This window comes from Vulpes vulpes, chromosome 11 (assembly GCF_048418805.1).
Source record: "Vulpes vulpes isolate BD-2025 chromosome 11, VulVul3, whole genome shotgun sequence".
Classification (NCBI taxonomy): Eukaryota; Metazoa; Chordata; class Mammalia; order Carnivora; family Canidae; genus Vulpes; species Vulpes vulpes.
This window is the reverse complement of record NC_132790.1, coordinates 16,951,779-16,969,805: the sequence shown is the minus strand read 5'-3', so window position 1 is coordinate 16,969,805 and position 18,027 is coordinate 16,951,779. Positions and strand designations below refer to the sequence as shown.

The following is an 18,027-nucleotide window of genomic DNA, read 5'->3' as shown; positions in this document are numbered from 1 at the left end:
AACCAGGAAAAATGAAAAGATTTGATTTGTTAACCTATGGAAATTATTTTTCTTAACTTTTAAATTTATATTACAGTATGTATGCAATGAAAAGTTTAATGGTGTATAAAAACAATATAAGATAGTTGGCAGTGTTATTAGACTGGAAAGATGAGATTGGAGCAAAGAGAGTGGTAAAGAGGTTATTGCAATAGTTAATGTATAAGGAGATGGAAAAGAAAGGTTTTGAAGTATAAAAGTCATAGAGTTGGCAATTGCCGTGTTGTGAATTTAAGAATGAGTTAAGGGGTACCTGGGTGGCTCAGTCGGTTAAATGTCTGACTCTTGATTTCGGCTCAGGTCATGATCCAAGCCCACATTGGGCTCCGTGCATCATGGATCCTGCCTGTCTCCCTCCCTCCCCCTGCTTGTGCTTATGTGCTTGATCGCTCTCTTTCTCTCTCTGTTAAACAAAATCTTAAAAAAAAAAAAAAAAAAAAAAAAAAAAAGACCAATCCTTTCTTACAAGATATACTTATATTTCTATATATATATATATTTTTTTTTTAAAAAAGATTTTATTTATTCATGAGAGACACAGAGGGAGAAGCAGGCTCCATGCAAGGAGCCTGATGTGGGACTCGATCTCGGGACTCCAGGATCACGCCCTGGGCTGAAGGCAGGCGCTAAACCACTGAGCCACCCAGGGATCCCCATATTTATACTTTTTTAGCATAAGTTAACAGTGGTGGTGGTTGCTGCTGATTTGCTTTTTTTTTTTTTAGATAGATTTATTTATTTATTTGTTTGTTTGTTTGTTTATTTATTTATGATAGACACACACACAGAGGCAGAGACACAGGCAGAGGGAGAAGCAGGCTCCATGCCAGGAGCCCAACCCGCGACTCAGTCCCGGGACTCCAGGATCGCGCCCTGGGCCAAAGGCGGGCGCCAAACCTCTGAGCCACCCAGGGATCCCCTGCTGATTTGCTTTAAATTACTTTTAAACAAAAGAGATTGAAATAGAACATAATTATTTTGTGAGAACAAATGTGTAGTTTCTTTAAGTTGGCATTTTATTTTTTACAGAAGCAAATGGAAGAGTTCTAAAATAGATTTTTTTAAGATTTTATTTGAGAGAGACAGAGATAGCAACAGAGATAGGGAGAGAGCACAAGAAGGGAGAAGAAGCAGGACCCCTGCTGAGCAGGGAGCCCAACACAGAGCCCCATTCCAGGATCCTGGGATCATCACCTGAGCTGAAGGCAGATGCTTGACTGACTGTCATTAGGTGTCCCCTAAAATAGATGTCTAGTGTATCTAAGCAGCTCCAGTAGGCTACAACTGATAGGCTATTTTTCCTCAGCCCTAGTGTACTGAGAATTGTGCTCAGTTTTCCACTCCCAGGTTTTAATAGATAATATGAGACTAATCTAAAAATATATAAAATTTTCTTACCTTTCTACTTCTGTGTTCAATGGAAATAGAGTTGTTTTTGGCAGAAAGGATGTACATAGTGCACCTATACTGTAAGTTCCCTCTTTTACAACTAGTGATTCAACTTGAAGCATATTATACTGTTCTTTAGTGCTGATAGAGCTATTTAACTGAAGCATACTACAAGTATTTTAAAAACCTGGTTATCCTCTGAACTAATCTTGTGTGAATCATGATTGTCTTTCTATTTCTTTTGGTTATTCAGTATATTGGGTACATAAACCGGCTATTGGCCTCTATTACTTAGATTGAAATTTTGAGTTTAAGCAGTCTTATTCTGAGTGAATAAAACTAAGGGTTGCACTTAAAAATGCATTTATAGGGGTGCCTGGGTGGCTCAGTCCCTTAAACATCCACCTTTGGCTCCGGTCGTGATTACGGGGTTCCTGGATTGAGCCCTGTATCGTGCTCTCTGCTTGGTGGGAGTCTGCTTCTCCCTCTGCCTCTCCCCTTGGCTCATACTCCGTTCTTCTCTGTCAAATAAATAAAAATCTTTTTTTTTAAATGCATTTTTAATAAAATACCACTTTTAGCTATTATATTTGGATTCAAGGTATATTTAGTTTGATAAAGGGACACTAATTACTAATAAAGAATTAAAAGCTTCCATAATATGCATTGAATTTAAAATAGAGTTTGTTTTCCAGATTGAAAAGGTGGTTTGAAAATGAAGTATAGGGATCCCTGGGTGGTGCAGCGGTTTAGAGCCTGTCTTTGGCCCAGGGCGCGATCCTGGAGACTCGGGATCGAGTCCCACATCGGGCTCCCGGTGCATGGAGCCTGCTTCTCCCTCTGCCTGTGTCTCTGCTTCTCTCTCTCTCTCTGTGTGACTGTCATAAATAAATAAAAATTTTAATTAAAAAAAAAAAAGTATACCAAGAGTAGGGGTATCCCTCAAAACTAAAAATCTGGGGCAGCCTGAGTGGCTCAGCGGTTTAGTGCTGCCTTCGGCCCAGGGTGTGGTTCTGGAGACCTGGGATCGAGTCCCACATCAGGCTCCCTGCATGGAATGGGGCCTGTTTCTCCCTCTGCTTGTGCCTGTGCCTGTGCCTGTGCCTGTACCTCTCCCCACTCTCTCTCTCTCTCTCTATCTCTCATGAATAAATAAATAAAATCTTTAAAGAAAAAAAAACCCTGAAAATCTGAAGATTCAAGGTGGGCATCTCTTATTTTATAACCTTGTTGAAACTATATTCCTTGAGGCTAAATAGGAGGACAACCCATAGAATGGGAGAAAATATTTGCAAATCTTTTATCTTTTTTTTTTTTTTTGGCAAATCCTATATCTGATAAAGGATTAATATCTGGAATATATAGAGAACTCTTACAATTCAACAATAAAAAGACAACCCATTTTATTTTATTTTATTTTTTAAAAAAGAGATTTTATTTATTTATTTGACAGAGAATGAGAGCACAAGAAGGGGCAGAGGCAGAGGGAGAAGCAGACTCTCTGTGAGCAGGGAGCCTGATGTAGGACTTGATCCCAGGACCCTGGGATCATGGCCTGAGCAGAAGGCAGATGCTTAACAGACTGAGCCACACAGGCACCCCAAAAGACAACCCATTTTTAAAAATAGACAAAGGAAGGGCACCTGCTGGCTCAATTGGTAGAGCATGCAACTCTTCATCTTGAGATCTTGAGTTCAAGCTCCACATTGGGCATGGAGCCTATTTAAAATTTTTTAAAAATTAAAAAAAATTTTAACAACAACAAAAATAGACAAAGGATCTGAGTAGATATTTCTCCAGAGAGGATATAACAAAGGTCAGTAAGCACATGAAAATATGGTCAATATTATTAGCCATCAGCGAAATACAAATCAAAACCACAATGAGATATTGCTTCATACCCAGAAGAACGGCTATTATCAAAGACTGATAAACTGTTAGCTAAGACTAGAAATTGAGAAGTTGGAACCTCATACATTGCTACTGGGAATGTAAGATGGTGCAGTTGCTTTGGAAAAATTTGACAGTTCCTCAAAATTTAAGCACAGAGTTACTATATGACCCAGGAATTACAGGTGTAAATACATATCCCCAAGAGGGGATCCCTGGGTGGCGCAGCGGTTTAGCGCCTGCCTTTGGCCCAGGGCGCGATCCTGGAGACCCGGGATCGAATCCCACATCGGGCTCCCAGTGCATGGAGCCTGCTTCTCCCTCTGCCTATGTCTCTGCCTCTCTCTCTCTCTCTCTCTCTCTCTCTGTGTGTGACTATCATAAATAATAAAATTAAAAAAAAATTAAAAAAAAAAACCATATCCCCAAGAGAAGTGAAACACATGTCCACACAAAAACTTGAACACTATTGTATATGATGGCCAAAAAGTGGAAAATGGCTCAAATATCTAAATACAGACAACTCAGACGATTGGATAAATAATGTGGTACATTCATATAATGGACTGTTATTCAGCAATAAAAAGGAGTGAGATACTGATAAATACTACAACATGGATGAAGCTTGAAAATACTTTAAGTGAATAAAGCCAGTCACAAAAGACCACATACTGTATAATTCCATTTATATGAAATGCAGAAAAAGATCTGTAGAGATAGAAGGTTGCTTAGTGGTTGCTTAGGACTTTGGGAGGGGAGAGAGAAAATTTTCTTTCAGAAGATGATAAAAATATTCTGAATGAAGGTGGTGGTGATGTTTGTACAACTTTGAATATACTAGAGCCATTGAATTGTAGACCTTAAATGGGTAAATATTGTGGTTTGTGGATTATGTGTCAGTAAAGACATTTTTAAAGATTGATTGATTGATTGATTGATTGATTTTAGAGAAGAGAGAGTACAGAGGGCAGGGGCAGAGGGAGCAGGAGAGAGAAGCCCAAGCAAACCCTGCACTGAGCATAGAGCCTGACAGGGGAGGGCTCTATCTCACAACACTGAGATCATGACGTGAGGCGGACACCCAACCAACTGCACTAGCCAGGCCCCCCTCAGTAAAGATTTAGCGTAAAGAAATAATTATCTCCAAAGCCTATTTTTACTTGCTTTCTTCCCTGCAGTACCCTTTTTACAGCAACAGGAGGAAACAGTCAATAGATAGAGATATAGAGCTATAAATCTATTTTCATTTAGCTTAAAACTTCTAATTAGTAGTAATGCCAGGTGTTGTTCTAAGCAATTTATTGTTCTAAGCAATCTAACAGGTCTGTTAAGTACCCTCCATTTACAGATAGGGAAACTGTGGCACAGAGCTGTTAAGTAACTTGCCTCTGGTCACATAGATAATATGTGGTACAGTGAGATTTTGAAGCGGTTGTCTGGATCCAGAGTCCTCATTCTTAAGTATGTTATATTACCTCTTATATGCATTCCTTCCTAGGTATGACCCACACTTTCTCATCTTACTTTCAGGGGCATCCTCCTTAGAGATTTTGTTCTAGTAGTTTGTTACTGTAGATAACACTACTTCCACTCTAGAGAAGAACAGGTAATTAAAGTATACTGTAATAAGTGTTATATATAGACAGTATTGTGGGAAATACATCTAAGGCATTCTGCCCCAATTTAGGAAGTTCAGATAAAATTTTCTGGTAGAATCTGACTGGAAGAATTTAGCTAAGACAGGAGGAAGAGTTCTAGATGGTGTGAATAATGTATAGAGGCCTAGATGCAAGAGACATGTTGGGCTTTTCAGGGAGTGGCAAATAATCCAGTAGCTCATGTAGGAGCTGTTGAGCCAGAAGAGCCTGGGTGGCTCTGTCGGTTAAGCGTCTGCCTTTGGCTCAGGTGGTGATCCCAGGATTCTGGAATCGAGCCCCTCATTGGGCAATTTGCTCAGTGGGGAGCCTGCTTCTCCCTCTCTCCCTCTGCCTGCAGCTCTGCCTACATGTGTTCTCTGTCAAATAAATAAAGCCTTTAAAAAAAAAAAAAGTTGTTGAGCCAAAGGGTTAGAAGTTAGACTTTGCCACTTTGTGAAGTTAAGGATACAATTTAACCTTTCTTAGCTTAATTTTCTTCATCTGCAAAATTGGGATAAAATGGTATTTTATTTATAGGACTGCTAGAAGGCTTAAATGAATTAGTAGTACTTCCTGGCATATAGTAAGTATTATGAAAGGGTTGCTTATTATCTTTATCATTTGCTGTTTAAATGATACAGCATTTTTTATCATTTAAAAATGATTTAAATGATTTAAAATTTAAAGAGCAAATGATAAAGATATAAACAGCAAATGATTTGCTGCACAAGCAGGGTGGGGGCATAGGGAAAAGCAGATTCCCCACTGAGCAGGGAACACAATGCAGGGCTCCATCCCCAGTACCCTAAGATCCTGACCTGAGCCAAAGGCAGACACCTAACTGAACCACCCAGACGCCCCTGTATTATTAACATTTTTATTAGTACTATTAAATGATAGTATCATTAACTACTAGAATTCTAATCAATACTGGGTGGCTGTAGAATGTAAGGAAGTTGTGACTAGAACAAGACTGGAGGATAGAGTGACTGACTTGTCTTCGTTAGCCAAAGACTATCCCAGTTTTAAAACTAGGTCTTCCCCTCCCCCCTTAAAACAAAATAGAAAGCCTCATATTCCAGGAACCTCCTTAGTCTTGGGCAAATTAGAATGGTTGTCCAACCTACTAGAGAAGTTATTAGAATCCAGATCATGATATTTGGACTGGGGAAATGGGAGAGTACTAAAGGTTTTGCGACCAAGAACTGCTATGATTGGATTTGAAAGCACTTGGACTGTGCTAAGGAGATTATATTGGAGGAAGATAGGAATGGACTTTAGGAGGCTGATAGAATAAGTGGATGATGGTAGCCTCAATTAAGGCAGTCTAATAGAAGTGAATGAATTTGACAGGTATTTAGGAAGTAGAGTGGTAGTTATTAGGGACTGGCTGGAGAATAAGGGAGATTTCAGTTACTGGGTTGGTAATTGCCTTTGCATTTGTCACTGAGGTAGAAAATGCAACAGAATTTCACGGGAATCTGTTGAGTTGGGGTGACTGTGGGCCATGGAAGTCATTGAGATCAGGAAGTAACTAGATCAGTAACTCTTAAGAGGAAGGACTAGATAGATTTTACAGAACTTATAAATTCCAGAGATCTTTGAAGCCGTAGTAATGGATGTGATTGCTGAAGAAGAAAAGTATATAAAATGAAAGAACAAACTAGGACAGAAACTTGAGGATCCTCAGTATTTAGGAACCCACAGGAGAAACTGATTAGCTAGGAAGTTGGAAATAAACAGGAGTATGTGGATACCACAGAGCTAAGGCAAGAGAGTGTTCCAAGTAGATAAAAGGTCAGTGGTATTAAATTAAAAATAATAGAACTAAATAATCTCCAGTACAGTTTTTTTTAATGTTTAATTACTGTCACATAGGTCCTTTTTAAAACTTCTAAAAATCTAAGGTATAGTCTTTAGTGTTCCGTTTGACGAGTTTTGGCAGTTGTATCCACCCAGATGATCATCACTCAAAAATCCCCCAACTTTTAACCATAGTTTGATTTTTACCACTGTAGATTAATTTTGCCTGTTTTTGGAAGTTATATTATGGAATTATACAGTATTTTTTTTAAGATTTTATTTATTTATTCATGAGAATACACAGAGAGGAGAGAGAGAAGCAGAGACACAGGCAGAGGGAGAAGCAGGTTCCATGCAGGGAGCCTGATGTGGGACTCGATCCTGGGTCTCCAGGATCACACCCAGGGCTGAAGGCGGCGCTAAACCACTGAGCCACCAGGGCTGCCCCAGTATGTATTGTTTTGTATATGGTTTGTTTCCCCCAACATAATTTTGAACTCCATCACTGTTATCATGTGTATAGTTCTTGTTCCTTTCTATTTTTTTTTTAATTTTTTTTTTAATTTTATTTTTATGATAGTCACAGAGAGAGAGAGAGAGGCAGAGACACAGGCGGAGGGAGAAGCAGGCTCCATGCACCGGGAGCCCGATGTGGGATTCGATCCCGGGTCTCCAGGATCGCGCCCTGGGCCAAAGGCAGGCGCCAAACCGCTGCGCCACCCAGGGATCCCATTGTTCCTTTCTATTAAGTAATATTGCATTGTATAAATTTATCACATCTTTATCCATTCTTTTTTAAGATTTTTTAAAAATTTATTCATGAGAGACAGAGAGAGAGAGAGAGAGAGAAAGAGAGAGGCAGAGACAAACGCAGAGGGAGAAGCAGGCTCCATGCATGGAGCCCCATGTGGAACTCCATCTGGGGTCTCCAGAATCACGCTCTGGGCTGAAGGCGGTGCTAAACCACTGAGCCACCCGGGTTGCCCATATCTATTCTTTAATTAGTGGATGCTTAAGTTCTTTTCAGTTTGGAATACTATGACTAAAACTACTATGGACAATTCTTGTACAAGTCTTTTTGCGGATATATATTTTCATTGGGTAAATAAATACCTAGGTATGGCCATTGAACTTTATGTTAAATTGGAGATTAATAATGACCAGCCAGTGCAGCTTCCATAGAGTTAGGGGCAGAAACCAGATAGATGGGAGTGGGAAATCAGGAAGTATTATTAGTAACAACTGTTAAGGAAGTCTAGCTAAAATAATCTAGTCTGGATAAGTAGTTAAGTCAAAGGTGAGATTTTGTTTATTTGATTTTATTTTTGTGTTTTTAAAATTCTTGATGGGAAGGAACTAGTGGAAGGGGGGGTTATTTGCAGAAGAGGTCCCTGAGGTCCCCAAGGAGGAAAGACAAATGAAATGCAGGTTGGAGGGATTAGTCTTTCTATGTAGGAAGGTTAATCTGGTAGGAGAGAAGGAAGAAATGTGTGGAAATACAGTCAAGTGATAGGTTTATTGGCAAAGAATTCCTCTCTGATGACTTCTGTATTTTCTGTGAAGTTGGTAGATGATCAGTTTGGTGAAAATGAGGTGGTGGAGTTAAGGAGTAGGGAGAGCAGGAAAGGAAGTGGGGGTCGATGGGTTTGAGGCAAATGGAAAATATTTTAGGAGGGCCTGGCCAGCTCAGTTGGTAGAGCATGTGACTCTTTTTTTTTTTTTTTTTGAGCATGTGACTCTTGATCTTGGGGCTATGAGTTCAAGCCTCACGTTGAGGTAAGAGATTTCTTAAAAATGAAAAATATTAAGAAAAAATATTTTAAGCAGTTATGAAGAAACAAACATAAGTGTGCTGGACAGCTTTGAGGGTTCAGAGGAGAGTGGAAGAGCTCAGGAGCTTTTCTGGTCCTGAAGAACTGTTCCATTTATTTTTCTTTCCGTTTTCATTTTTTTGTTGTTGTTTGTTTGTTTGTTTGTTTGTTTGGGTTTTTTTTTTTTTTAGATTTTAGGGCTTGAACTCACAACCTTGAGATCAAGACCAGAGCTGAAATAAAAAATCGGACACTTAACTGACTGAGCCACTCAGGCACCCCGACTTTATGTTTTTGTTTTCTTTTTTCTTTTTAAACATTTTATTTATTTATTCATGAGAGACACAGGGAGAGAGAGGCAGAGGCACAGGCAGAGGGAGAAACAGATTCCATGCAGGGAGCCCGATGTGGGACTCAATCCCAGGACTCCAGGATCACACCCTGGGCCGAAGGCAGACACTAAACCAATGAGCCACCCAGGGATCCCCTGTTTTCTTTTTTTTTTTTTTTTAAGAGATGGGGAAAAAGAGAGAAGAGGGGCAGAGGGAGAGGGAGAAGAAGAGAGAGAATCTTAAGCAGGCTCTACACCTAACATGGAGCCCAGCATAAATAAAGCTTGATCTCACAATCCTGAGATCATGACCTGAGCCAAAATCAAGAATTGGATGCTTAACTGCCACCCAGGTGTCCCCGACTTTATGCCTTTTTAATGGAACAGTGTGAAAAGTGGCTTTTGAATGTGCCAGAATTTTTCTTTCTCCTGCTGCTTCTATTCCTGAAACTCCCTGGTCTCAGTGAAAGCAAACCAGGGCATCCTTAGCAACCTGCTGTCTGCAGGTAGGCCGTTATAAAGGCATGTTGTTAGTGGCTACTCTATTGAGGTTTGAGAGAAAATTTTTTTAAGTTCTTTTTTTTTTTTTTTTTAATTTTTTTTTTTTTTTTATGATAGTCACACAGAGAGAGAGAGAAAGGCAGAGACACAGGCAGAGGGAGAAGCAGGCTCCATGCACCGGGAGCCCGACGTGGGATTCGATCCCGGGTCTCCAGGATTGCGCCCTGGGCCAAAGGCAGGCGCTAAACCGCTGCGCCACCCAGGGATCCCTTTTTTTTTTTTTTTTTAAGGATTTTATTCATGAGAGACACAGAGAGAGAGAGGCAGAGACACAGGTAGAGGGAGAGGCAGGCTCCATGCAGGGTGCCCGATGCAGAACTTGATCCCGGGTCTCCAGGATCAGGCCCTGGGCTGAAGGCAGCGCTAAACTGCTGAGCCACTTGGGCTGCCCTAAAGTTCTTTTTTATATCAATGGCTCACTTAATATTAAACCATCACCAAAATTCCTGATGACTAGACCTAGATGTTCATTTCTAAATTCTTGTCTCTGCTCTCATTTCTTTTTCTCACAAGTATTTTATTCCCTGCGGGGAGCCTGATCTGGAACTTAATCCCAGGACCCCGGAATCACGCCCTGAGCCAAAGGCAGATGCTCAACTGCTGAGCCACCCAGGCATCCCTCTTCGGAGGTCTTAATAGCAGAATACTAATGTTACTTTGAGCCTTCTCTATTATCCCTTAGGGGCAGCAAGAAGTGTTGAAGGTTCAGTCTGCTCTTTGAACAGTTGTAGATCAAGGGCTGAATCTTTCAGGACTCCCTGAAAAGTCAGCCCTTAATTGACTTGTATCACTGATACTTTGCTATGAGCCTAAACTACAGTTCCTGGCTTTATTCCAAAGAGGATACAGTTTATAGTGTTTCTAAAACAAAAATCAAGTAGTCATAAATATCATTGCAAATTACTACTATCTGTACATGGTTCTTTTAAATATTGACACTAAAATCAGATCTTTAGACATGAAAAGTCCTCAAGAGATCTTCTGGTCCAATTCCTTGGCTCAAGGTAGCTAAGCTATCCCAGCTCCTGTTTGAGGCACCTCAAGGTGGTGATTGGTAAAAGAGCCATTCATTCAACCATTTATTCAGCTCCTATGGTGTGTCTACTAGGGTAAAGTACCTTTTAGACATGTGAGTCAGCAGTGAGCAAGCAGATGAAGATCCCAGTGCATTCTAGTGGAGGGGAAAATAGAGAAGAAACAAACTAAATAAGGGCACCTGTGTGACTCGGTTAAGCATCAGCTCTTGATTTTGGCTCAGGTCATGATCTCAGGGTTGTTAGATCAAGCCCTATATTGGCCTCCTCGCTGGGTGTGGAACCTGTTTAAGATCCTCTCTCTTCTCCCTCTGCCCTTCCCTGCCCCTCCTCCCCTCCCTCTAAAACAAAAACTAAGCAAATACATACAATATATTAAATAATAAGTGCTATGCATAAATGTAATAAAGGAGGGAAGAGGGATAGGGTATATCACGGTTGAGAGGTAGGAGGTGCAGTTTGAAATGAGGTGAACAAGGAAGGTCTCATTGGGGTACCATTAAACAACAACTTGAAGAAAATGGGAATAACAATGAAGATACTGCAAAGCATGTTTCAGGCAGAAGGAACATTAGATGTAAAGGTCCTGTGGCAACATTACCCAGTGTGTTTGAGCAAAAGGAGAGACACCAATATGGCTGAAATGAAATGAGTGAGATGGAGAATAGTAGGAAGTGAGGGTCAAGATCATCAGCCTCATAGGTCAGGGTAAGGACTTTTGGCTTTACGCTGATAAGTTATCAGAAGGTTTTGAGCAGAAAAGGGACACGATCTAACTTTCCTTTCTAGAGGGAACTCTACTGTGTTGAGAGGAGACTGTGGAGAGGTCCCAGTGGAAGCAAGGAGACCAGTTAGGATACTGTTGCGGTCATGTGGGCAAGAGGTGGTAGTGGCTTGAGTCAGGGCAGTAATGGCGAAGTGAGAAGCAGCCTGATTCAGGATAGCTATCTGAAGATTGAGTCAACAGGATTGTGGAATCTTTGTTAATCCCAGAGAACTCTAATTATGGAAACTTTAGACGTGGGACAAAACCAATAGGCGAGAGTTGTCAGTGTGCTTAAGAGTTTACTGGTGAATTATGAAAAGCGTGCTTTGGACTTTGGGTTAATACTCTTACCCTGCGTATTAAATGAACTTTCAGCTTATTTCATACACTGTTTATTTCTGTAGCAAATTTATGTGGTTCATAAATTTTCTTTTTAGCTTTTATTTTATATGCATTGTCCTTTGTTCTCAAGTGCCTATACTTTTCTTTAAGGTTGAAAATGTTGTTAGCCCAAATAAATCGAGATTCTCAGGGAATGACAGAGTTTCCTGGAGGAGGAATGGAGGCTCAACATGTTACCCTGTGCCTGACAGAGGCAGTAACAGTGGCAGGTGAGTGGTTTTGTTTGAAGGGACCATGTGGGTTACCTTGCTGTGGACACTGGGTGCAGTAGGGCAGGGAAATATGTTTTGTAAATGCCAGAAATCCCATTTGAGTCTTAAGCAGTCTGCCTTATGCCTAATTTTCATTTAAAAATTTTAATTTAAACAGCACATACATATGATAGTTACCTAAAGAAAATAACTATTTTTTTATAATAGATGGTGACAATTTAGAAAATATGGAAGGTGTAAGCTTGCAAGCAGTAACACTTGCAGATGGTTCTACCGCTTATATACAACACAATTCTAAAGGTATGTGCCACATATACAGCCCTTTGGTTAACACCAGAAATTCATAACCTCAGAGTTGGAGCACCTAGCAACTACATCCCTTCCCAACCCATCCTAAAGATGCTGTATTGCATATGGTAATTTTAAATAGTTTCAGGTTAACTTAAATTTGTTTCAATATTTGGAGACACCCTTTGGGATATTTGGAATATGCTCTGGAGTATCAAAAATTAGGGGGGAAAGGGGGACTGTCCCCAACCTCTTTCTAGGAAGACCCTTCTTGCTTTTTTTACTTCCAAGTTATGATTTAATGTTTTTGCAAGACATGCATCAAAGTACAGATGTTTGGTGTTGCTTATATAACATTGTGAATCAGTGTTTACTTTGCTCAGTTCTCAAACTCCTTGTTTTTATGGGAACCTACTGAGCACATGTATATATAGTCAAGGGACTTCTAGCACCTAGGAATGACAATGACAACTGGCCTCATATACACTGCCATATCTGTCACTCTTCTCAGTTTCAGCTTCCCTATAGTCAGGGTCACCATTCCTAAGAGGCTCTGACAGATGAATAGATTCAGCTCACATAGCTTGCTGAGATGAGCCACTCTTCCTCTTGAACTTATTTAATTAAAAATTGGAGGGGAGGAAGAATGGCTGAGGGAGGATTTTCTGCTTTCTATAGGATCACTGGATGTGTTTTTGAATTGCCTCAGAACATTGAGGGAAGAATCAAGATGAACATGATCTTAAGTAGTGTATGTTTTTATAGTTGATACCATTTTGAAATTGTATAAAGTTTAAAATTTTTGCTTGTGCTAATTTTTTGGCTTAAATCTTTTGTTCCAGATGGAAAACTCATAGACGGCCAGGTCATTCAGTTGGAGGACGGTTCTGCTGCCTATGTTCAGCATGTACCCATACCTAAAAGTAGTAAGTATTTTATACTAACTGACCCTGCTGATTCTCCAACTTCAGTATTTGCTGCCTCCAGCTACCTCTTACTGTGTAGAGTTAGTTCAGGTCTCTAGACCTCCTTTTGAAAGGGAAGATCGGTAGGTGTCAGAGAATCTAAATAGACTATTTAGACTTCATTGAGACTTTGTCTCAAAGATAATGGAAAAGAAGTTACTGGACTACACTCTAGCGATAAATGGACAACAGTTTTACATGAATATTTCTATCACTTGAGCTAACTCCTGCATGTCTCTCATTTTCTTCCTTTTTTTCCCATTCTTTCAGCTCTCCTTATTTCCACGTATGCATTCCTAAAACAAGTATTCTAATATGTTTTTACTCAGCACTTACTTAGAGCAGCTTTACTAAAAATACTTTAATGTTCAAGGGCTCAAAAGCACGTGTAGGTTTTTAAAATGTGCTTAGTGGTTTATTGACTCTTATTGCTGAGTTATCAGAACATTAGAAAACATGAGATCTAAATGTAAGCATTGCTCTTGAGCAGGGGACAGTTTGCGTTTAGAGGATGGCCAAGCAGTGCAGCTAGAAGATGGAACTACGGCATTTATTCATCATACCTCTAAAGGTAAAATAACTTTGGAAATAGGAATAAGGGAGAAGTGGGGTGTAGGGAAAATGAGACCTGCCTATATTTGCTGAAATGTTGTCATGTAAAAGGGGATTTGTGCTTGTTCTCTGAAATATAAATTGGCACATTTGGGTAGAGGCTAAAGACAAACTTTCTGTTAATTTAAGCTGTCCAGTAACAGGTTGGAATAGCAAACACCTGGTCCCTGGTAGACTTCAAATAGAGGCTACTTTTCGAACATGAAATTAAACATTTAAAAGTCAAATTGTTGATTTCTTTTCCTCTTACATATACATAATTTTTTAAGCTAGAACCTTTGCCTATTGTGTTATCCTTTAATATGAAATAAAAATTTTAAATTTATTTGAAGCAAATATGCCAAAAATGTTAATGCTTATTAACTTCGAGTAAGGAGGACCATGGGTTTGAGGTGGAATGCATAGGAATAATGAGCATGCATATCTCTGCAGCCAGGCTATCTGGGTTCAAATCTAGGTCTGCTATCTTTTAGCTATGTGATCTCGTTCAAATTATTTAACCTCCCCGTGCTTCAGTTTCATCCTCTGTAAAACGAGTATCATAATAAATTTCTACCTCATTGGGTAGTTGTGAGGACAAAATGTGCAAACATATGTATATAAAGCACAATATTTGTCACAGAGTAAAGGCTCAATAAATGTTAGCTACTATACCTTATAGAATATTTTATAGAATGACATAACATGTTTTAGAAAGATGTAAGTTGTGCAACCAAAGGGGGAAATTTTTTAAAATTTAGAATATGTAAATTTGTAAGTAAAGTTGGGAAAAAGTAAACTCTAAATTTGTCTCTTTAACAGTGGGACTTAATCACAGGTTCATTGTAATTGTCTAAGATTTATTATTTCACAATGCTGTACATATAGAAGGGAAAAAAGCCCATGAATTTGGGAGTCATACCGACATGAGTGTAGATCCTGGTTCCTCTACATACTGATTTTGACTGTTAATTGTTAGTTTTCTAAATTTCCTGGTTCCTAAGTAAAGTGAGTTTATTTCCCCAAACCTTAATTTCTGTTTTGTAGGAGGAGGGTGGTAAATACACCCACCTCACAGAATCGTTGTGAGGATTCAATGAAATCACACAGTGTAAGGCACATAGACCAGTGCTCACAGAACTATTCAGTAAAAGTTCATTCCCTTCTTCCTTTAAATAAGTAACTCTATCAGACTACCTTTAATTTAATGCCATTCTCTTCCACTCCCCCAGATAGTTATGACCAGAGCGCATTACAGGCAGTTCAGCTGGAAGACGGCACCACAGCATACATCCACCATGCAGTACAAGTCCCGCAGTCTGATACCATCTTGGCAATTCAGGCTGATGGGACAGTGGCAGGTCTGCACACTGGGGATGCCACGATTGACCCTGACACCATCAGTGCTTTGGAACAGTATGCAGCAAAGGTACAGCATTTTACAATTTCAAGAATGTCCCCGATACAGCTTATTTTTCATTAAAGTAAAACAAGAAAGTATACTTTATCCAATAAGAAACTAGCAATTCAAAGTCAAAAATCAGACAGCCTTAAGGAGATCAGTATTTATCTTAAAAGGAGTGAAGTGTAGAAAGAACCATTTGTATAAAGATAACAGGAATGGAAAAGAGCTCATAGAAGAGAAATGATGGCAGATAAGTCATAAGAAGATATATCCAAGGATGAGTGCCATCAAAGAAATAATAAAGTATAGATGGATCAGTTTACAAATTAAGAAGCAGAAATTAGAGATTAGAGAAAAAGTGAAGGAAAGTCTCAATTAAGTTTTATATCAAAAGGGCTGGGTTTTTCCCCTGTACTGAACATATATCTTTCATAAAATTTTTTTTAAAAGATTTTATTTATTTATTCATAGAGACACACAGAGAGAGAGAGAGAGAGGCAGAGACACAGACAGAGAGAGACATAAGCAGGCTCCATGCAGGGAACCTGATGCAGGACTCGATCCCAGGTCTCCAGGACCATGCCCCAGGCTGCAGGCGGCGCTAAACTGCTGCCATGGGGGCTGCCCCCTTTCATATAATTTTTAAAAATTTCTGTTCCTCACTTTTTATAGTAGAAAATTTCAAACAAACACAAAAATAAATGATAATGAATCCCTGTGTACTTAACACCTAAACAAATGTCAAAATGTAAAACTTTTTTAAGCTTTATTTTATTCCTCTAGGTATCCATTGATGGAAGTGAAAGTGTAACAGGTACTGGAATGATAGAAAATGAGCAAGAGAAAAAAATGCAGGTATGTAAAGCTACTTTTTTACATAAGAATCCCTTTCTCTTAACATTTCAAGGCCCTTCAATGAATGAAAGCAGCAATACTACCTCTGTAGGAAAATCTCTTCAGAGAAAGAGTATACATATTAGGCAGTAGCTTTCTCGAACTACCTCTGGCCTCAGGATTCATTATAGATGCAAAGTGGCATTAGAGAAATAAAAATATCCAAGAAATCCAAATGAAGTTTGTGTTCTGGAATCCTAGGCATTTTTGGAGACTAGATGATCTTCTGACTGCCTCCACCCATGGCAGTCTGTGGATCCTTTCTCAGGGGCCCCACTATTACTTATACTATTATTATAAACTCACCCTCCCTACTTTCCTCTTTATGTCTATTTGTTTCTTCTGCTTCCATGTGATTCCCTACATACTTTCCTTTTCAACTTCTGTAGAGAAGGTCCAGCCGGCTAATCATCATTGTTCCTACTGGGCAAAGTTGTCTATGCTTTTTGTACCACAGTGCTTCCTGGGCTGCACATGGCCACAGGCTGGCTGTCCTTGATCCAGATGCTCACTCTGGGTCTGGTCATTGGCCATCCATTACCCAAACAACAACCCAAAGCAGCAGTGCCTCTAAAAAGTTTTATAGTAAGTGCAAAGTAGTCGCAGATGCTTTCTGGGAGATATACAAATCAAAAATCCGAAACTTGCATAATTCAAGATTCTGTTTTGAATTACGTGTTTTTATAGAGGGTGTGTGTTTAGGAGTTATATAATCATTGTAACATATTCTTGCTTTAATGCTGCTTTTTATTTTCTCAGCAGCTATCTCTAATAGTTTGCTGATTGCTCCCTCGTAGCAGTTCTCATTCTTTGAGAGTTTTTATCATACCTCACTCCTATTCTAAAATTATTGCTTCAGGGCCACAATTTTAACTTGAGCATTAGCATCACCACTTAATAACACGGAGTAATAGTATTAGGGGTTATCAAGATTTTACATTTGTAATAATAGTAAATGATAAAATAACAGGAATCACTGAAATCATTGGTAGAAATTTGATACTTCTGAATATTGCTGAATAGCTGGTATTTCTGTTTACTCTCTGAAGTGGTATCACGAAGTGGCAGTAGTATAAACACAGTTTGCAATTCACCAAGCCCATCACCTTTGAAACTATGTGATTCTTGGCAAAATTTTCAAGTCTGTGAATTCATAAAATGAGAAATATTTCTTTGTACCGCAGTATGTCAAATCCACCTAGTCAAGCTCTACTAAAATGCAAATGTAGTATAAATGTATTCAAGAGATGTAGGTCAGTGCCTTGGAGTCTGTCTCTTATTAGTGACTAACAATTAAGTTTTTAAATAACGGAATATTTTTAAAAAGAAACAGTTGTGGCTACGCTTGTAATAAACTAATATGGAATGGATCTTAACAAAAAATGAGTGAATTTAGCACTGGGCTGTATAATGTTATAATATACTATTATCATACAAGTCTGTATAATAAAATCAGTAATTAATTTCTAAACCCAGAAACATAACTAGGAATTTAGTACTGCTAAAGCAAAATGTCATAAAAAGCCCTATTACTGCAGATGTATAACCATTTGATGTTGGTGCCAATAGACAAAGAAACAGAAGGAAGTTGAATAGGATTTTTATTGTAACTGTAGCTTTTTCTCCTTTGCCTTTTGTACCTCTCTTTTATAGGCTAGATCTCCACTATCCTATATGGTAGCCACATGTGGCTATTGAGCACTTGAAATGTGGCCACTCAGAATTGGGATGTGCAGTGAGCATAAAATACATATAGGTTTTTGAAGACTTAGTATGAAAAAAAGAATGTAAGATATCTCAATAATTTCTCCTATTGATTACATGTTGAAATGATAATATTTTGAATATATTGGGATGCCTGGGGGCTCAGCAGTTGAGCCTCTGCCTCTGGCTCAGGGCATGATCCCAGAGTCACAGGATTGAGTCCCGCATTGGGGTCCCTGTGGGGAGCCTGCTTTTCCTTCTGCCTATGTGTCTTGCCTCTCTCTCTGTCTCTCGTGAATAAAATA

General features: G+C 39.2%; 1 protein-coding gene across 2 annotated transcripts in view; it reads left to right on the top strand.

The window, feature by feature from the left end:
* ZNF143 (zinc finger protein 143) overlaps positions 1-18,027 on the top strand; it is a 60,257-nt gene that overhangs the window by 6,275 nt on the left and 35,955 nt on the right. Inside the window, exons 2-7 of one of the 2 annotated variants that reach the window (XM_026008279.2) lie at positions 11,754-11,872; positions 12,083-12,175; positions 13,006-13,089; positions 13,616-13,699; positions 14,952-15,148; positions 15,908-15,979. In XM_026008279.2, coding sequence (XP_025864064.2) covers positions 11,754-11,872; positions 12,083-12,175; positions 13,006-13,089; positions 13,616-13,699; positions 14,952-15,148; positions 15,908-15,979 — 649 coding nt within the window. The remainder of the gene's footprint in view (positions 1-11,753; positions 11,873-12,082; positions 12,176-13,005; positions 13,090-13,615; positions 13,700-14,951; positions 15,149-15,907; positions 15,980-18,027) is intronic. The other variant, XM_026008280.2, reaches the window with a different exon arrangement.